Source organism: Adiantum capillus-veneris, chromosome 5 (genome assembly GCF_014529385.1).
Source record: "Adiantum capillus-veneris isolate H3 chromosome 5, ASM1452938v2, whole genome shotgun sequence".
NCBI lineage: Eukaryota > Viridiplantae > Streptophyta > Polypodiopsida > Polypodiales > Pteridaceae > Adiantum > Adiantum capillus-veneris.
In genome coordinates, this window is record NC_140935.1 from 17,403,932 (window position 1) to 17,425,914 (window position 21,983).

A 21,983-nucleotide genomic window follows, 5' to 3' on the forward strand; every position below is an offset into this window, starting at 1 on the left:
CCTGCGTCTTCTCCAAGCTGTGTGTGTTTCCCTGTAGCCCTAATTCCAACAGATTTCTAAAGCCTTTTCTAGCAAAACATGAATGTAGCTTTGATAAATAACATTTAAAAGGACATAATGTCTTTTTCTTCAAGACTTTTAAAGTTTCTTAAGGGACACATGCCTCACAACTAGAATTGAATGACCTTCATCCATATGGATACCAAAGCCTTTAACATGTCAAAAAAGTCTAAAAATAAGGTAAAAGCCAACGATTAACTTTGATTCAATGAGCTTTCGTTTTTCGCACAAGCACCACTACTTGAACTCACTTTGAACATGTTGAACAACATACTTATGTAGAGTTACACAACATTTTTACTTAAATTAACTTCTCGTCTATATACCTGCAGCTTACAAAGCACACTCTCGTGTGTATTTAGAAAAGCACTGCTACTCAAGGGAATTTGAATAGGTTGGATTAAAAGATAGTCCTCTGCATGCATGCTATTTTTTCGACATAGTATGCCTATTCACATTCTAATTTCATCATGTAAATACAATTTACAGACTATCTTGGTGATCGATCCGTGTAGAGGGCTCGTAATTAAGACGCAAGCACGTGCACCAAAATGTTATGGGGGAGATTGGTTGTGAACTCGTGAATGCTGGGAAGTTTGTTGACCGCGACCTGTCAACCAAGAGCACTCACAAAGCCGCAGCAGTGTGTTTGACGGGACCAAAAAAACAAATCGAGGGGGGTTGAAACCCCCTCCCCACCTCCGCCCCATTCGCTCATGGCTGCTCCCACTACGCCATCGTCATCCTACTCATCATCCTCGACGGCAACAGGAGGCTCCTCTTCAGCCTCTTCCTCCTCTGCGCCCTCCTTGCGCCAGCTCTTCAACGCAGAAGAGGACATGTCTTCCCGCGGCGTCGCCCAGGTCCGATTTGGGTCTTCTACTGCTCAGTCTCTTCTCGACTCCCTGCAGCTGGTGCCCACAGAAAAGCCTCAGCCCTCTCCTGGCCAGATTGTTGTCCGCATGACTGTCCGCCCCATCAACCCCAGCGATCTCAACACCATCCGCAACAGCCGCTTCTCTCGCCTTGCCTCCCAGGGACGCCGTGTCATCATTGGTGACGAAGGCTGTGGTGTAGTCGAAGAGGTTAGTCATGCATTCACCCTCTCTTTTGGCAAATGACAAAAGGAAGGGGGGGGGGGGGGGGGGGGGGGGGACCGTTTTCAAAACGATGGAAGCTCACTCAAAAATTCTATGTCAAATTTTCTGCATTCCGCATATTCTTTCCTTGACAGTTGTAGATTTTGATAAAGGTTACATCTTGCTAGATTTTGTAAATGGGCCGCTTTTGCTCATTTGCTATTATGGATGGTTTTGACCTTCGACATACGAGCCCCTTGGAGAAAAACTGCATCTTGCTGGATTCTATAATTGGGCCATTTCAGCGCAGCCCCCTTGCTTACGTGAACAGGTTAGAGGGGGGGAGTGGCATTGACGTGGTCATGAATTTTTTAATTGTACACTTCATTACCTGCTGCAATACAGAAAATCTCACAAGCATACTTTGTCAAATTAAATGAGTTGCCAAACCACAAAAGATAACGGTGCCAAAAATCTCCTCATACCCTCAAAAATCTCCTCATACCCTTTCTTACTTCCTTTAAAGTTGGATTGGTACCTCTGTCAATGACAGATGATGATTTAAGAATCCATGATCCAGCGAGAAAGAAGAAGGGGCTGAATATGCAGCTTGCTAGTTAGCCTATACTATCTTTCACATGAAACTGTGGCATGGTAGCAAAATCTAACGATGGGCTGCATTGTAGAGTCAACTTTAGGCCTAGTAGAATGCTCATCTCTTGCTCAGAGGTGTGCATAAGACCTTAATGTGAATGTGAAGATTTGTTGAGTGAATTTACTCGTTCCAATCTATTGTCCCCAGCCTACGATGGGAAGAGTGAAGTGAGACACACACACACACACACACACACACACACACACACACACACAGAGAGAGAGAGAGAGAGAGAGAGAGAGAGAGAGAGAGAGAGAGAGAGAGAGAGAGAGAGAGAGAGAGAGATTGCAGGTTTGACCTCCACTCCTCACATTTGCTGCAAGTAGGCTTCAGTGTGTGCTCCTTATTTACTTGTGTAGATTTAAGAATAATGGAATGGCTAGTGAGGTCATTAAGAGTGGATGGCCTACGTGTCTGGCTTGGTCACAATGGCCCTTTACCCAACAACTTCCCACTTAAAGGCCAATGTGTCTTTAAGCAAGCTATGGATATATATACAAGGTATATAGAGTATAGGTCTCTACCCAATGCCCATGAGCACTCGACAATGTGCAAACTTCTCGGAGGTTAGACCTTCGGTTGATCAGTAGGGTTATTATTTGTGTGAATCTTGACAAGCTCTATGCGCTTTTCCTCAAGTAACTCACAAATGAAGTGATACCTCACATCAATGTGCTTTATCCTTGCATAAAACATTGGATTTTGTAATAGGAGGGCACCACGTGCCAACAGAAAAGAACACATTGAATAGACTTAAGACGCTTCAACACAACTGAACGGAAAGAGATGTATGAGACACAAAGTTCTTTATATTGCTTCAACATAGTACTAGTGCTGAGACTTGCTCTGCTTCTGCTCTCGCTAGAATGCCAGAAAAGAGACCCACAGTCTGTATTTAAAGGCCCATGGGCATTCAAAAGCAGTTACATAAAAAGCCACAAGTCTAAAAGCATTTGGTTCCCCAAATGTTGGCGCTAAAAGCTGCTAGCACAAAATACAGAAATCCGCACAACTCCCACGTCAATAGTGTAAAACGGGGCGTTCTAGTAGTTTGCCGTGTCATCTTGTCAGCATAATTTCCAAGCATCCATACAACAGGCTGCTACGTCATCAGCTTGTACGTAGTGTCTTCTATAAGGTGCAGCGGAAGTGAATGTTGAACTTTGCTCAAGATGAGTGCTCCAAACTGTGCTCAAGGTTCCTTTTACTTATGGATGGGAGCGCCTTCCGTTCCTTTAGTGAGAGAGTGCAATGGACCCAAACAAAGTGATGAACATTGTGAAGGAAAGTGCATGAGACTGAGAGATAGAGAGAGAAGAGAATACGACACCAGAATGTTGTCAAAACCCTCCTCCGAAGGCCCCACTCTCTATGGCGAGAGCGGTCTACTATTGATTGCACAAATCTCTACAATGCTTTGACTTGCCAACGATGTCGACGACGACGAGACGGGCTGAAAACTGAAAAATGCTAAGGGCTGAAATCTGCAAATCTTTATCTGCTGAATTCTGACTCTATGTCGATGACGATGTCGATGGCAACGATGCGATGACAACGCGCTGAAAATGCAGATGCTGAAATCTGCGTTTTCGGGGCTGAAACTGCAAACTTTGCTAGATTTGACCGTGCGGCGAGGATCTGCTGCAAGAAGGTGAGATCTGCGAGGTTCGGAACTTCTTCTGTTAGCTCTAACTGCTGAAAACTGAAAACGCTGGTCTATGGGCTGATTCTGTCGCGAAGATTTGCAAAAACGCTGAGGGTGTCAGGTTGATGCAAAAACACTAGGCTGATCTGGTCTGTGTTGTGGAAAATCTGCTAACGCTGGGGCTTCTGCTGTGCCTTGTTGTGGATCTGTTGATCTGCAATGCAAAAACGCCAAGGCTGAATTTGGATCTCCTTGCAAAAAACGCTAGGTCAACTGCTTGGGGGGGGGGGGTCTTGCTGAGAAGGTGCTTGTTGAACCGAAGCTCCTGTTGCCTCTTCTGCCAGAAAGTGCTAGCGCTAGGTTTTCTTATATACAAGCTTATCAAATTTTGCCCTACCTAGTTCCCAACAAAAGTCACTTAAAAATAATAAGTGAAAAATGTCAAAAATAGGGAAAATAGGTCTATGCACTGTAAAAATGCTCCCGATGGGTTCTGATGGAAATCTGATGATCATGCTGTGTGCAACCAGAGGATATGCATCTAATCTAAGTGCTTGGACATGCATGGTTTGCGAACAGACACACAAAAGTGCCATAACACTTCCTATTCTAGACTGACTGAGCTGAACTGAACCCTTGTTATGAAGTAGCTTGTCCACGTACAATCGGTTCTTCGTGATTGATCGAATCTGCAATGAGGTTAGCTTCAGTAGAGAAAGTATCAACTAACACATCATCCTTGTGAACAATCACATCATCTTCATGCAAATCATCATGCTTGTGAGAAATCACATCTTGATCATCATTCAAATCATCATGCTTGTCCTTATCATCCAAACCATCATGCTGATCATTATCATGCAATTCATCATGCTTATCATCATGCAAATCCTGTGTGTCATGCTTTAGAGAAGAAAAGATTGAGAGAGTCTCCTTTTCCCGAATCTCTTGCATTTGTGCTTGAATTTGAGAAAAGAGTCGCAACATTTCTTGCATTCTTGCTTTGTTCTCGCGATCAAATTTTGTTTCTCTTTCGTCGCGCTCAGGCGCTATGGTTGCCATCCTGTCTTCGTATTTACGCTCTATGGCTGCTATTATTTCGTCGCTTTCTAACTTCCTGTCCATCATCCTCTTGTAGAAAGCCTCCATAGGAGTTAGTGCAATCCTTGGCGTAGATGGGGAAGGGGGAGGGCTGGAAAAACCTCTTGGTGCGGAAAATTCATTGTGCTTCGGGTGATGACCATCCATTGAAGTCGTGGGTTCTTGTGGTCTTGGGTTCTTAAGTTCACGAGGAACTTGGGTTCTTGGGGGTCTTGGTTCTTGGGTGTAAGGTGCAGCGGAATGAATGTTGAACTGTAAAACGCTGATCTATGGCTGTTTTCAAACGTTGGATCTGCTAGCAAAAACGTTGGCCTGCACCGCTAGAAAATGCCAAGTAGGCTGGCTGAAAATTGCTGAGCAACAGGTCCAAAAACGCTGCCCTGCTGAGTCTTGCAAGTGATGAAAAATGTTGGCCTTGCTGAGAGGGAAACGCTAGGTGGAAGGTGTTCTTGTTCTTGCTTGAGGATTGGCTTGCTGAGCAATTCTCCTGCTGCCTCTTTTGCCAGAAAGCGCTAACTTTGGTTTGCTTTTATATTATCTTAGCAAAATTGCTCTACCTAGTTCCCAACAAAAGTCATTTAATAAATAAGTGAAAAATGTCAAAAATAGGGAAAATAGGTTTAATGCACTGGAAAATTCCCCTGATGGATTTTGATGGTAATGCTGATGGGCATGCTGTGTGCGACCGGAGGATATGCACCTAATTCAAGTGATTGGTCATGCACGGTCTGCGAACAGATTCACAAAAGTGCTAGATCACTTCCTATTCTAGACTGACTTGAGTGAACTAAACCCTGGTCATGCTGTAGCTTGTCCACGGACACATAGGGTTGGATGTGTCACGTGACATCCCCTCCTTTTCAAAGGGAGGTACTGGTACCGAACTGTATGGCGTCGAGGGAGATCGCCAACAATATCTGGAATCTTGGAAAGGACTCTTCGCCGGTCCACTTTGATGCGTGGGTCATGCGATACTTGAACTTCATAAAGGTCTGCAACGCTTGCTTCTTTGGGCCGCGCCGAAAGCGACAGTCTTCTGAGTCTCCTTCAATGCTTCAACATTGTCTATAGTCATGCGTCTACCTTCTTCAAGAATCTCCGAGGCTGAAAATTCCTAAACCACTTCAACACAAAAACATGAACATACCCATTCCCTGTACAGTGACTGGAAAAATTCTAGTCTTCTCTAAAGACTGTGCATGCATGTTGTAACAGACTTGGACACTCCAAGTCAAGAATCAATCGCGACAGCACCAAATAACCACTTCCAAACAATTCACAGATCACAATAGATTTGCACTGGCCCGGCGGAGTTCCGTGCCTAGAGATATTGGCCCCAAAGACTGGCGCCCCTTTTGGTATTTCTTTTTATATTAATCAATCATCAAAGTACAAGAGAGCGGTTAGGGTTTCACTCTCAGACTCTGCGTCCAGATGCTCTGAGAAGTGAGGCCCTCACCACTAATTTAAAGGTTACAAGGGATGCCCAAAAGCAGAGCCCCAAAAGCTTTTAAAATCAAAAGCATCTTTTCTCTCTCTCTCTTAGAGAGTCTTTTCTCTTTTTTTTATAAAAAAAAAAAGCAAAAGCAAAATTCGCGTCGCTCATCATTTTCCAAAAAAAAAAATAAATTTTTTTTTTTAATAATCCGCCTCCGCGATTTCCGGAATTTAGGGTTTTTGGCAAAAATTAGGGTTTGCAGGAATTTTAGGGTTTCTGGCAGAAATTAGGGTTTTTGCTGTCCGCCACGTCATCACTTGTGACATACCCCCCTCTTGAAAGCATTGTAATCGACCGCGATTACGCCTGCAAAACCGACAAAAGCCATAAACCGTCTTAGCAGACACTGACTGTTAGTACCTACGTACTAGGAACACACATCTAGCACATGTACAAAATCGACAGTCACATCACACGACATCACAGGACATCACCAGACATCACAGGACATCACATGACATTCAACATTCATTCGGATCTTAGACCATGATTTATCGGCAATGTAGCTAGCAATCACATCTAGGTCCAATCGGGACCTCAACGATGTCCGATTGACTAACCCCTATTGCAACCATGTCTATTCGAGATCAATCATACCAAAATGCTGCAGTCATTTCGGCTATCAGTTCCTGCACTCACAAGAAGTCAAGAACAAATCAGTATCATAATTAGGAATTCCATTTCATAAAGTCATCCAATAGAAAATACCGTCAGCTCTCAGTATCCCTGAAGCTCAAAGAGACATCAGTGACTTTAGTATCAAAATCGAGGCATCTGTTGACAAAGGAGTGGAGTGACTCCCCTCTTGTGCATCCCACTGCACCAGATCTCTGGCCAAGCTGAATTCTGGGTTCCGTTTGGAGTAGACTATGCTAAATCAAAACATCGAGGTAAAGTTTCATAATCCGAGGAGTATCTGCTAGGTCCTCCTCCTCCATCCACTTCGCATCAAATGCAGGAAAGTTCTTGAACTTAACCAAGAACCGCCTTCGGACTTTACCTTTCTTCGTATCATTATGTGCCAAAATCTGTTCAGGAACAAGGATCTCCTCGTTTTCTTCCACTTTGGGTTGCTCATCAGGCTCCCCATCATCAGGCACATCACCCTTAACAGGTTTCAAGAGACTCACATGCAATGCATTATGAATCCTCTGAGTATCTGGCAGTTCCAATCGGAAGGAGACATCATTTATCTTGTCAGTAATGTGGAAAGGTCCGTAGTATCACATACTAAGCTTTGGAAAAAGCCTCTCCTTTCCCTTTTTCTTTCTTAGGCGTGCCTTCTCAAAAGTAAGAGCACCCAATCATCCTTCTTCAGTTTCCAGTTGCGACGATGGCGATCCGCTGCCTTTTTCTGTCGTTCTTGAGACTCCTGCAAAGTCTCGCGAACCTTGGCAAAAGCCGTATCCAAATCTCGCGAATATTCATCCGCTTCAAATTTCTAATCTTTCGTGCTCAGGAAGGATGGAACCTTCGCAGCAATTTCAACAATCTCTCATGGCGTCCTCCCCGTCGAAGAGTGTATCGTGTTATTGTAGGCAAATTCCACCAAAGGTAAGTTCTTTTCCCATTGAGTCTTCTGATGCGAGATACAAGACTTCAATAAATCTAAAATCACTGAATTGGCAATCTCAGATTGCCCGTCAGTCTGCAAGTGGAACGATGACGAGAACTGCAACCGCGTGCCAATGTTCTCCCAAATTGCCTTCCAAAACAAACTCATAAATATGGGGTCTCTGTCGGAGACAATCGTCTCAGGCGTGCCATGTAATCGGAAAATCATCGTGATCATTTTGTATTCTCGGGAGATAAAAAAAAATGAAATCCATTTCAATATTTTCCAAGGGGCGGGTGGGTATGGGTAAAGGCTGTAACAATCCTTGTGCCTTATGCCTGTCAAACTTGACCTTCTGGCATACCAAGCAACTGCGCACAAACTCTTCCACATCCTTCTTCAGTCTCCGCCAAAAGAAATCTCTCTCTACCCCTTTCATGGTGGTAGCAATGCCGCGGTGACCCGTAAAAGGTGGACAGTGGCAATCAGTCATAACCTTTTCCCTCAACGGCTGTGTAACGCACAACATAGTCTTTTTCATCAAGTAGCCTTCCCGAAGGGAGTATCCAGCTACTGTCTCCCCATCCCGTATTCGTGTGAAAATATCTGCAAAATCTGTATCTATGGCACACTGATCGACCATATCCTCGAAGCTCCTATGATGTATCGCGGAAATAGCCAGAACCAACGGTTTCCGAGACAAAGCATCTGCCACTACATTATTCTGTCCCTGCACATGGACAATCTAGAAGTGGAACTGTGACAAGATGTTTGCCCACCGCATCTGCTTTTCCGAAAGCTGCTTCTGTGACAAGAAGTAGCGCAAACTCTGATGGTCTGTAAAGACAGTAAAATCCGCTTCGAGTAGGTAATGCCGCCACTGAGTAAGAGCATGGATAACCACCAAAAGCTCTTTCTCATAAATCTGTGCTGTCATCTCCGACCTAGAGAACAAACGACTCTCGTAAGCTATGACATGGCCTTCTTGCATCAAGACCGCACCCAGACTACGACCACAAGCATCACAAAATACTTCAAATGTCCCGTAGTCAATTTCTCTTTCAACGTCTGAAAGGCAGTCACCTCTGTGGGTCCCCACGAAAAAGGTACTCCTTTCTGTGTCAAGATATGCAAAGGGGAAGCAACCTCTGCAAACTTTCGTATGAACCGCCTGTAGTACGAACACAGTCCCAAGAAGCTTCTAACTTCATGGACATTCCTCAAATCGGGCCAATCACGGATAGTCTCTATCTTGGCCGGGTTCATTTGCACTCCTGCTATTGACACAATGTGTCCCAAAAAGTGTATTTCTGGTAGGAAAAATTCACTTTTCTTAGCTTAATCACTAATGTGTGATCTCGTAATGCCTGAAAGACTTGAAGCAGATGATCTCTGCGTTCTGTCTCATTCTTGGAGAAAACAATGATGTCGTCAAAGAAAGTGCCAACAAATAGCCTGTACTCTCGAAAAATTCTGTCCATCATCTGGCTAAATGTCGCAGGAGCATTGGTTAAGCCAAAAGGCATCACCAAAAACTCAAATAACCCAAAAGTCGTGCGAAAAGCTGTCTTGTAGACATCTCCTGGCGCTATCCTGATCTGATGATATCCACTCTTCAAGTCAATCCTGCTAAAGCACGAGGATCCCTGTAACCTGTCGAGTATATCATCGATCCTAGGAATCGGAAATCTGTTCTTGATGGTGATTTCGTTGAGAGTGCTATCGATGCACATTCTCCAAGATCCGTCTTTCTTCAAAACCAACAACATTGGAGAGCAATACGGTGAAGTACTAGGCTGGACAAGACCCTTTTCCAAGAGGTCTTTCACCGAGTTCATAATCTTTTCATTCTGTACTCGGCTGACACGATAAGGTGGCCGATTCGGTGGCATGCTCCCAGATTTCAGATCAATGGTATAATCTTCAGGCCCTCTCAAAAGCAATCGGCATGAGCGTGGAGAAAAAAAATCTTGGCGTTCTTTTCTTCAGGTCAAAACATTTTCAACTTTTATCCATCGTTCAGTTCTCCCAAAAGAATGAGTAAGAAAACTGAAGTTCATCAAGTACAATCTCTAAGCCCTTCATTTATCAAAGTCGCTTTCTCGGCCAAGTAGTCAACCACGGCGTAGTTCTTGTGGTACCAAGGGATCCCGAGTAGAACGTCACTCACGTGCCTTGAACACCCCTATCATTGCAAACGAAGTTTGCCAATGCTCGGTGTAATGGCAACATCCCATCCGGGTGCCAGTTGAACTACCTCCGCCTGTGGCGTCAGTCTGTCGGGCGTAGTTCCAAATCGAGCCGCCAATTCCAAGTGAAAAGAAGTTGGCCTTGGCTCCTTCAAAAGAGCTTCCCGATCCTTCACTTTGCCCCGAAAGCGGCAAAGTTTGTACTTTCATTCATTAGATTCGGTGCAGGTCCCACGCCATGTGGTACCAGTTCTGCTTTTCTATCTGCCTTTTCTGCCACATTCCTCAGCTGCTCTCGAACTCTCAGACCTGTCGTCGTCTTTATCATTCTGTTCTTTCTGTGCCTTATCAAGGCACTTTGCGGAAATATGTCCATGTTCCCCGCATCCAAAGCACTTCCCCTCTCTGATGAAGCGAGCTCTCTCCTCAGGAGTAAGCTTGGGTAGTGCATCTTTTTTTTTCTCTGGGTTGCTCTTTTTCATTCTACTTTCATTCCCAGAAGTCTGTTCGGCTCGTTGTGTCATGGGCTTATCTGTGGGGTAGGTCAAACTGCCAGAGTGAATGGCAAAGCCCCGCTTCGCATGACTCATCAACTCCTGAATAGAAGCTGACTTCTGTTTCAAGCAGTGATCTCGGATCTCTATAGGTAGACCCAAGGTAAACCGCTCAATCTGTTCTTTGAACGAGATCTTCTTGAATGAAGAGGTGGGTAGAAAAGAGCTCCAGAATCTTTCACAATAAGCATTGATCGTATCTTTCTTGGTCATCCGAAGATGGTTCCAAGCAGCTCGTACATCTCGTTCATATTCTTGCGTCAACCAAGAAGAAATAAAAAGCTTCTTAAATTTCAGCCATTTAACTGGCGCAGTCTTGTTTAAAAGAAGCGTGGACCACCAAGTACGAGCATTCCTCTTAAAGTAAGAGGCAGCTCTCTGAATCTTGGAGTGCTCTGAATAGCGTCCTCCCGCGAAAGCGATGTCAAACTGTTGAATAAAAGACAAAGCCTTCGAAGCATCTGAGTATCCTGAAAAGTATCAAACTTGATCGAGTGGCCACCTTCCTTAAACTCTCGGACTTTCTTGCTTTTATCTTCGAGAAAGTCATACTGGTTGGCTTTGTAAAAATTCTTCTTGTTCGCATAAAACTTTCCGTCATCGGAATCTGAGCTGTCTGTAGACGAGTCCTCAGTAGAACTGTCAGTCTCTGGGCGAGATGTAGCCTTCTTTGCCTTTTTCTTGCCCGTTCCGAAGCTTTGTGTCTTGCTTCGCTTTTTGCTTTTTCTATCTTCTTCGCTCTAATCCGAGGAGCTAGAAGAACTGTCAGAAGAAGAAGAAGAAGAACTGGGTACTCCTTCAAATCGAACACGCTTCTTCCGTTTCTTTGCCTTGTCAAATGTCAACCGACGACCCAAATATCTCGGGAAGTCAGTGCCTTTCTTCTGCTTTTTGCCGTGCTTTTTGTCTTTCTTTTGCACGTCGAAAAGCTGAGCAATCCGTGCATCAATCACGTTCTCCAGTTCCTGCTCCGTATATTTTCTTGGAGGCAGAAGGTTTCTTGAGAGCGGGTTTCGGGAGTGGTGTTGTGGTTCTCTGCCACTCCATCTGTACCTCTTCCAAAGAGGTCTGGTTCATATATTTTGCCATCTTTGGATCCTTGGCAAAATTGAGCATCATCTTTGTTGCATCGCCAATCAATTGACGACGCTCCATCTTTCTTTGCTCCGCCTGAGTAGGCCGAGGCGGGCCATACTCTCTGTTTGAATCTTCGTTGTGATCCCAGCCCGCATCTCCAGATGCAGAGGGAGTCGACTGATCATTGCTTGAAGCCATAGGTGCCGCGGAAAAAAATTCGGGGATCGGATTTCCCGTAGAAGAGAAATCGGCCGTGCTCTGATACCACTGTAACAGACTTGGACACTCCAAGTCAAGAATCAATCGCGACAGTACCAAATAACCACTTCCAAACAATTCACAGATCACAATAGATTTGCATTGGCCCGGCGGAGTTCCGTGCCTAGAGATATTGGCCCCAAAGACTTGCGCCCCTTTTGGTATTTCTTTTTATATTAATCAATCATCAAAGTACAAGAGAGCGGTTAGGGTTTCACTCTCAGACTCTGCGTCCAGATGCTCTGAGAAGTGAGGCCCTCACCACTAATTTAAAGGTTACAAGGGATGCCCAAAAGCAGAGCCCCAAAAGCTTTTAAAATCAAAAGCATCAATTCTCTCTCTCTCTTAGAGAGTCTTTTCTCTTTTTTTTATAAAAATAAAAAGCAAAAGCAAAATTCGCGTCGCTCATCATTTTCCAAATTTTTTTTTATAATAATAATCCGCCTCCGTGATTTCCGGAATTTAGGGTTTCTGGCAAAAATTAGGGTTTGTAGGAATTTTAGGGTTTCTGGCAGAAATTAGGGTTTTTGCTGTCCGCCACGTCATCACTTTGTGACACATGTAGATGAACAAATAGACGGAGTGCCAACCCGTTCACCACACACACACAAACAATGAGATCGAATCTTGTGTTTCTGTTCTAAATCAATCAACTGTGGCAAATCACAATGAAAACGCTGATGCTTGATGCTCAAACTTTCTTGTGCTCTTTCTGATACTGTGTCATGCCAAGAAAGAGACATGGAATGTGACTTCCTTGAATGCATACTTTTCAACTTTTCATGAGAAATCCGCATATATCCGTGCTCATTCATGAGTGAATCGTGCTCAACGTACAATATGTCATGCCTAGAAAAAGAAGATCACATATGGACACTGACTAAAATATAGGAAACGATCACGAATGAAACACTCGAATAATGCGTGCTGACTAATCATACGAGCACATAGTACTTCCCGTTAGGGTTCTTTGGACCTAGGTTGGAGAGCCAAGATCGGTTCTTCGTGAGGGATCGAATCTTCCTGTGGGGGTTCTTTGGACCTTGACTCGAGAGCCAAGATTAGTTCTTCATGATTGATCGAATCTGCAATGAGGTTAGCTTCACTAGAAAAAGTATCAACTAATACATCATCCTTGTGAACAATCACATCATCTTTATGCAAATCATCATACTTAAGAGAAATCACATCTTGATCATCATGCAAATCATCATGCTTGTCATTGTCATTCAAATCATCATGCTCATCATTATCAGGCAATTCATCATGCTTATCATCATGCAAATCCCGTGTTTCATGCTTTGAAGAAAAGACTGAGAGAGTTTCCTTCTCCTGATTCTTTTCAATCTTGGCTTGCACATTAGAAATGAGAGAGGAAGAATGAACAACTTTCTTGCGATCCAATTTTGTTTTTCTTTCTGCGTACTTGCGATCAAATTCTTTGGCCTCCAAGCGTAATTGCTTGCGCTCACGCTCCATGGCTGCCATTCTTGCTTCGTGCCACGTTGTCATCATGTCCATCATCGTCTTGCACCAAGCCTCCATAGGATTTGGTGCAATCCTTGGCGTAGATGGGGAAGGGTCGAAAAAACCTCTTGGTGAGGAAAACTCTTCTTCGCCACTCCCATGCTCACTACCTTCATGCGAAGTATCCATTCCGCTACGGGTGATGACCATCTACTGAAGTCGTGGGTTCTTGTGGGTTCGTGTGGTCTCGGGTTCTTAAGTTCACGAGGAACTTGGGTTCTTGTGGGTCTTGGGTTCTTGAGGTTCTTGAGGGTCTTGAAGTTCTTCTTTCGCTTGCAATTTGTGTTAGAGAAGGATCTTGAGTTCTTCTCTTTCCTACGGGCGCACCCCTTGGCGGCCTTGCGTTCACACCAAGGTTGCTTTTTCCCACCTCACGTCGATTGGCCGGCCGCTAAGTGCACGGTCCGCTCTCAATGAGTGAAAAGAGGCACAAGGGGAGGCTGGACAAGACCTTCTTTCTTGGGTTTCCTGTCACTCTTCAAAAACACGATTAGGGATCGACATGCCCAAGTGGACTTGGGTTACATGCGACCGCAACAAGCAAAAAAAAATAATTCTTGTGGTTCTCTCCTTGAGTGATACAGAACACTGCCAAAGCTCTGATACCAACGCTGGATCTGCTAGCAAAAATGCTGGCCTGTACTGCTGGAAAATGCCAAGTAGGCTGGTTCTTGGGGGTCTTGGTTCTTGGGTGTAAGGTGCAGCGGAATGAATGTTGAACTGTAAAACGCTGATCTATGGCTGTTTTCAAACGCTGGATCTGCTAGCAAAAACGTTGGCCTGCACCGTTGGAAAACGCCAAGTAGGCTGGCTGAAAATTTCTGAGCAACAGGTCCAAAAACGCTGCCCTGCTGAGTCTTGCAAGTGATGAAAAACGCTGGCCTAGCTGTGCGGGAAACGTCAGGTTGAAGGTGTCCTTGTTCTTGCTTGAGAATTGGCGTGTTGAGCAATGCTCCTGCTGCCTCTTCTGCCTTTGGAGGAGGGTTTTACAACGTCTTTGGTGTCGTATTTTTCTCTCGATCTCTCAGTCTCATACACTTTCATGCACAGTGTCCATTCACTTTGTTTGTGATCATTGCACTCTCTCATTAAGAATGGAAGGCTCTCCCTTCCATAAGAACAAAAGGAACCTTGAGCACAGTTCGGAGCACTCATCTTGAGCAAAGTTCAAACATTCTTTCCGTTGCACCTTACAATGAAAAATGCCAAAAATAGGGAAAATAGGTTTATTGCACTGGAAAATTCCCTTGATGGATTTTGATGGTAATGCTGATGGTCATGCTGTGTGCAACCAGAGGATATGCATCTAATTTAAGTGATTGGTCATGCACGGTCTGCGAACAGACTCACAAAAGTGCCAGATCACTTCCTATTCTAGACTGACTTGACTGAACTGAACCTTGGTCATGCTGTAGCTTGTCCTTGGACACATAGAGTTGGATGTGTCACATGACAGTGGGGTTCTTGAGGTTCTTCTTACGCTTGCAATCTGTGCTAGAGAAGGACCTTCTCTTCCCTCGAGTTCTGCTCTTTTTTGCAGATGCACCCCTTGGCGGCCTTGCGCTCACACCAAGGTTGCTTTTTCCCACCTCACGTCGATTGGCCGGCCGCTAAGTGCACGGTCCGCTCTCAATGAGTGAAAAGAGGTACAAGGGGAGGCTAGACAAGCCCTTCTTTCTTGGGTTTCCTGTCACTCTTCAAAAACACGATTAAGAATCGACATGCCCAAGAGGACTTGGGTTACGTGCGACCGCAACAATAAAAAAAATTTCTTGTGGTTCTTGTGGTTCTTTCCTTGAGTGATACAGAATACTGCCAAAGCTCTGATACCAATGTAAGGTGCAGCGGAAGTGAATGTTGAACTTTGCTCAAGATGAGTGCTCCGAACTGTGCTCAAGGTTCCTTTTACTTATGGAAGGGAGAGCCTTCCGTTCCTTTAGTGAGAGAGTGCAATGGACACAAACAAAGTGATGAACACTGTGAATGAAGGTGCATGAGATTGAGAGATAGAGAGAGAAGAGAAAAAGACACCAGAATGTTGTCAAAACCCTCCTCCGAAGGCCCCACTTTCTATGGCGAGAGTAGTCTACTATTGATTGCAAAAATCTCTACAATGCTTGGACTTGTCGACGATGTCGATGACGACGAGACGGGCTGAAAACTGAAAAATGCTAAGGACTGAAATCTGCAAATCTTTATCTGCTGAATTTTGACTCTTATGTCGATGAAGATGTCGATGGCGATGACGACGCACTGAAAACACAGATGTTGAAATCTGTGTTTTTCGGGCTGAAACTGCAAACTTCGTTGGATCTGATCGTGCGGCGAGGATCTGCTGCGGGAAGGTGAGATTTGCAAGGTTCGGAACTTCTTCTGCGGGTTCTAACTGCTGAAAACTGAAATCGCTGGTCTATGGGCTGATTCTGTCGCGAAGATCTGCAAAAACGCTGAGGGTGTCAGGTTGATGCAAAAACGCTAGGCTGATCTGGTCTCTGCTGTGGAAAATTTGCTAATGCTGGGGCTTCTGCTGTGTCTTGCTGTAGATCTGCTGTGCCTTGTTGTGGATCTGCTGATTTGCAATGCAAAAACGCCAAGGCTGAATTTGGATCTCCTTGCAGAAAACGCTAGGTCAACTGCTTGGTGGGGGGGGGGGGTCTTGTTGAGAAGGTGCCTGTTGAACCGAAGCTCCTGCTGCCTCTTCTGCCAGAAAGTGCTAGCGCTAGGTTTTCATATATACAAGCTTATCAAATTTTGCCCTACCTAGTTCCCAACAAAAGTCACTTAAACATAATAAGTGAAAAATGTCAAAAATAGGGAAAATAGGTCTATGCATTGTAAAAATGCTCCTGATGGGTTCTGATGGAAATCTGATGATCATGCTGTGTGCAACCAGAGGATATGCATCTAATCTAAGTGCTTGGACATGCACGGTTTGCGAGCAGACTCACAAAAGTGCCATAACACTTCCTATTTTAGACTGACTGAGCTGAACTAAACTCTTGTTATGAAGTAGCTTGTCCATGTACAATCTGTTCTTCGTGATCGATCGAATCTGCAATGAGGTTAGCTTCAGTAGAGAAAGTATCAACTAACACATCATCCTTGTGAACAATCACATCCTCTTTATGCAAATCATCATGCTTGTCCTTATCATCCAAATCATCATGCTGATTATTATCATGCAATTCATCATGCTTATCATCATGCAAATCCATCACACATAGGGTTAGATGTGTCACATGACATCTTCAGTGTGTGTCTTTTATTTTTGGGCCCCATCGGCTGGGGTCCCATAAGTTGGGGTTGGGTTAGGATTTAATAATTAGGCCACTCGGCAAGAATCTGCGAGTTGGTAATTCATTCTTCTCCTTTTGATTTTGAGTTGGTAATTGGACCTGTAAGGTGGAGCGGAATGAATGTTGTATTTTCTCAAGATTAGTGATCTTTATTGCTCAAGGTTCCTTTTAGTTCTTAGGGAAAGAGAGAGCTTTCCGTCTTGTAGAGTGCTGTGGTCTCGAACAAAGTGAGTGGATATTGTGCGTGCAAGTGAATGAGACTGAGAGAAGGAGAGAGAAGAGATACGACACCGAGAGGTTGTAAAACCCTCCTCCGAAGGCCCCACTCTTGTCGGCGAGAGTGGTCTACTTTGATTGCACAAAGGTGTACAATGCGAATGCAATTGGACTATGCCGATGACGACGACGGTGATGACGACGACGACTCGATGGCTGAAATCTGTAGGCTTCTAATCGCTGAATTCGGGGACTGTTTCGGTGCTGAAAATGACTGTTTTGGCTGCGTTTTTAGGGCTGAAAATGGGGGAACCATCTGCAACCGGTCTGGGGCTGATCTGCTTCTATTTCATAGGCTGAAAACGGTGTTTATTTGCTGTGGCTTAAGGCTGGAAACAAAAACGCTGATGGTTCCTGTTGCTTAGCAAAACGCTTGCGCTGATCTGGGACAGCAAATAAAAAACGCTATGATGCTTTCTGCAGATTTGGGCTGAATATCAAAAACGCTGACCTGCTCCTGTTCTTGCCAAAAACGCTGGCTGTGGAGATGCAAAAACGCTGATGGGCTGCTTGTGCAAAACGCTAGCAAAGCTGAGGTTTTAGGAGCAAAATCGTGATGGCCTTGATCTGCTGTTGATGGTTAAAACGCCAGCAATGCTGAGGTTCTGCTGTGGATGAAAACGCCAAAGGAAGTGGGAGGATGGCGAGGATCTACTGCTTGGGGGGGGGGGGTACTGCTGAGAAGTTGCCTGTTGAGCGGGAAGCTCCTGTTGCCTCTTCTGCCAGAAAGTGCTAACTTGGGTTTGCTTATATATTAACGTAGCAAAATTGCCCTACTTACTTTTGTAGGAAAGTCACTTAAAAATAATAAGTGAAAATCCCAATAAATAGAAAAATAGGCTAAATGCACTGGAAAATTCCCCTAACTGATGCTAATGGATTCTGATGGGAATTCCGATGATGATGCTGTGTGCAACCGGAGGTTATGCATCTAAGCTAAGTGACTGGGCATGCACGGTCTACGAATAGACTCACAAAAGTACCAGATCATTGTTAATCTAAACTTGACTGGACTGACTGAACCCTGTTGTGGTGTAGCTTGTCCACGGACACTTAGGGTTGGGATGTGTCACGTCCTTTTCAAAGTGAGGTACTGGTACCGAACTGTATGGCGTCGAGGGAGATCGCCAACAGCATCCGGAATCTTGGAAGGGACTCTTCGCCGGCCCACTCTACGGTGTGGGTCGAGTGGTACTTGAACTTCATAAATGTCTTCAACGCTTGCTTCTTTGGGCCGCGCCGAAAGCGACACAAAGTCGTTTGAATCTCCTTTCTTGCGTCAACTTTGTCTAGAGTCTTGCTTCCTTCGTCTTCAAGAATCTCCATGCCTGAAAATTCCTGAAACCATCTCCAACACAAAACCATGAACATACCCATTCCATGTAAAGTGAAGGAAAAAAATCTTGTCTTTTCTAAAGACTGTGTATGCAATGTAGATGAACAAATAGATGGAGTGACAACCCGTTCATCAAACACATGCAAACAATGAGGTCGAATCTTTTCTGTTTGATCGAAATCAATCAACTGTGGCAAATCACAATGGAAATGCCCATACTTGGTGCTTGTACTATCATGTGCTCATTCAGAAACTGTGTCATGCCAAGGAAGAGACATGGAATGTGACTTCCTGACATACAAACTTTTCAACTTTTCATGAACAATCCGCATACATTCGTGCTCATCCATGAGAGAAACGTGCTCAACATACACTATGTCATGCCTAGGAAAAGGGATCACATAACGATACTCACTAAAATACAGGATGTTGGGGTTAAGGCCTATGTGCCTTGACCGGTCACCCAGGTCATGGGCGCCCGCCCACTGTTACCCTATACTTATAGTGAGTATACTGTATAGGGGGAGCTGCCACTTCACAGTCTCCCCACCCACATCGTGTGTGTCTCCTTCTCTCTCTCTCACTCTCTGTCTGTGGTGCTCCCCGATCCCCTTCAATTGGTATCAGAGCTATGGTGACCGCGGAGAGCACGATGGCTTTGAGAGCTTCGAGGCGATAGCTCGCTCGCTCTCGACGGTAGAGAGATTAAGAAAGCTTGGAAGCTTTGTGAGAATGCAATGGGAGCTTGTGAGCTCAGTTGAGCGTGATGTATGCTCTTGTGGAAGCTCAGAAAGGAGTGTGGAAGATTGTGTGTAAGTGAAGATGCTGCCCTAAAAACTGTGTGCGCAGCAGCACTGTTTTCAGATTCGTTTTTCTCCTTGTAGAATGCAGATCTGAGAATTCTGTCCGCAATGCCCATCCGTTTTGACGTGGTCTACAACTTTGCAGAAGAAACTTTTTGCAAATTCCTCACCGTTTTGCTGATATTCAGCTCAGCCTGACTGTATACAGAAATTCCAGGTTTTCTGTTGTCGCATTGTGTGCGAGTTTGATGCACTTTTGGAAGCACGGGAGATGCTTGAAATTGAGTGCATAAATTCTGAGCTGAAGATGCAATTGCAGCTTGTGTTAAGCCTGTGGTTTGAGGGTTTTTTGGTAGACTTGGGCAACGAAGTACGGAGGCGTTTACACACCACCGAAGCGGTCTCTTGAGAGACGCAGGTTTTTGGAGCACACAGGTGGAGCTTCTTTCACTGGTTTTCACAGCATACTTTGGCAGTGATTTTGTGCTTGGATTCATGATCCGTGTGGATGGTTTGCATATGGTTATGGCGCATGGTTGATGCCCATTATACATGCATTTTGGCGAGCACTTTCAAGTGCCGGTGAGCTCTCTTGAGAGCATTGTTTCGCATTGATCAAGTTTCCGGATTGCCAATCTTTTTGGCGGTTGCTTATGCGCGGTCACTCCGTTGATGTACGTTGAGTGCAGATTGCCATTGTATGTGAAAATGTGGAGCCATTTTGGCATTTCTACTCATTGGCATTGAGTAGTGTTATGGTTTATGGTAGAGATTGTACTTGAGTTTTTTGCTCAGTTTTCAGGGGAAATTCTGTCGGATTTTTCCCAAATTCTCGCCATAGTTTGTGATCGAGTGTTTACTCTCACTTTGAGAGGTTTTGTCAGTTTGGACACAGTTTTGTGTTTTTGTATCCACTCTCGCAAGAGTGAGGAGTTGTGTATCTTTCTTTGCTTGAGACAGTGGTTTGCTCTCGGGTGGGAGAGTCTTGTGATCTCGAGCATTGTTTGCAATGTTTTGCAGAGCTTATGCATGTATGCTGAGTGTAGTTTGATGCGCATTGATTGCTCATTGTATTGAGCTTATAGGACAATGGTTATTTTGTGTTGATAGCCATTGCGCGTCGAAACTCTGGCGAAATTTTCCCAGGAGTTTTATGCGTATCATTTATGCGATCTAGGTAAAGATTGCGGGTTGCACTCAGCATTTGTGTGCAGTGTTCTCTGCAGGTGGGAGATTTGTGCATGTGTATGCATCGATACCGCATAGTGTGGGCTTGGTGATTAGCTCACAGATTGCAGTGTGATACTAGAGCAGGCGAAGCTTGTATTGACATTGCGGGAGCTCTATTTTGGAGTGTGTCTCACAGGTTTTACATTGTGTTTCTGGCCATATTGGTAGATAGTTTCCAGGTGTTGTTGGTGAGGTGGTTTTGCTTTCTAGTTTGCTACATTGTGCTCATGGCAGAGACAGGTGATCGATCAGATTGTGACCTCTCACAGATGCGCGTGTTTGATGGGTCAGACTTTGCGGCATGGAGAGAGTGTATGCTTGATGCATTGACACAGCGAGGGTTGCATGGACCATTGAGTGGTGATGCAGGTAGACCTTCAAACATGTCTGACGATCAGTGGCAGGAGCTAGAGGAGATGGCACTATCTACACTCTCTTTGCATCTTGTGGAATCTGTATATGCTCTTGTTATGTGTGAGGCTACTTCGAGAGCACTTTGGCGCAGATTACATGATATGTATGATAGATATGAGTCATCACGGACTCGTGTGAGACATGTACATTCACGAGCACGCCGACAGGTGACATGTTGGTATTGTGGTCATTCTGGACACGTTAGACGGCACTGTTTTCGTCGTATGCGACATCGTAGGAGACATGGTAGTCTCAGAGATGTATGTAGTGATGCCATGGACTCAGTTGCTTTGACAGTTGAGGCAGATGTAGTGTCGGAGTATACTAGTGACGGGGATGTCACTTTTACCTCGAGCTATGCACGAGATGCTATACATGTGGATAGTGCACTCCCTTCGCAGTGGTTGCTAGACGCAGATGCTATGTTTCATGTCACGCCGCATCGTGCATGGTTTTGTAGCTATTCTAGCGGGATGCTTGGCAGTATATGTTTGACCGATGGATCGGTGCATGCGATAGCAGGTGCAGGAGATGTGAGATTGTCATTACCGAGTGGTGCATCTTACTTGTTACGACATGTGCGCTATGTACCAGATTTGACAGTGAGTTTGATCTCGATTGGTCAGCTTAGAGATTGTGGATGTCAGATTTCGCTACGAGAGCGAGATTTTGTGATGCATTTGGGTTCGCTAGTGATTGTGAGAGGTGCCAGGAGTGGTACAGGTTACCCATTGCATGTGGATCACGGGAGAGACGGTGTTGTCTCTGTGATCATGCAGCCAGGTAGAGCGCTAGAGAGCAGGCGAGTCTCTTTTGCTTGTGGGTTGCAAGATGCTTTGCATGGAGTGCAGAGCAGTGACCTTGTTGTGCAGGTTGCGTCTATGGATGCACAGGTAGAGCGGGAGAGCTCTAGTGAGTCACGGCAGGATGAGTCATCAGAGGTGATGACAGAGATGACTCACATGGATGCTGAGATGTCGGATATTGTGGAGTCATTTCTTGATATGCTTATGCCAGAGCTTGATGCAGATTCAGGACAGATAGATACTCTTGGTACACATGTGATATGTGGTGGGCACGAGGAGTCACTCCAGAGCTCGGAGTCAGAGTGCCATGGTCTCTATGATAGGGGACAAGATTGCCATGAGTTGAGTTCTGAGTTGGAGGTGGCAGAGGTTGCCAGGGTTGCATCAACGTTCGGTGTCCTCATGTACGAGATGCTGATCTCGAGGCCCGACATAGCAGCTGCAGTGGGAGCATTTGCAGCAGGGTTGATTAGTTGTTCGATGACTGATCTCGGCATAGAGCACAGGGGAGGTTTGCAGGTATTGGACCGATACTTGCAGGAGTGCATGAGCTCTTGTAGACTCTTTGCAGAGCTTGGAGCTAGCTCTGTTTGGCTTCCGCAGCAGGATGTTTGTCTATTAGTA

The 21,983-nt window shown here is 44.9% G+C and overlaps 1 protein-coding gene across 1 annotated transcript in view; it reads left to right on the plus strand.

Moving 5' to 3' along the window:
* The first annotated feature begins 702 nt into the window (after window positions 1-702).
* Window positions 703-21,983, plus strand: part of LOC147456943 (uncharacterized) — an 85,816-nt gene continuing 64,535 nt past the window's right edge. Inside the window, exon 1 of the mRNA XM_086512012.1 lies at window positions 703-1,145. Within this exon, the coding sequence (XP_086368138.1) occupies window positions 777-1,145 (369 nt within the window). The 5' untranslated portion in view covers window positions 703-776. The remainder of the gene's footprint in view (window positions 1,146-21,983) is intronic.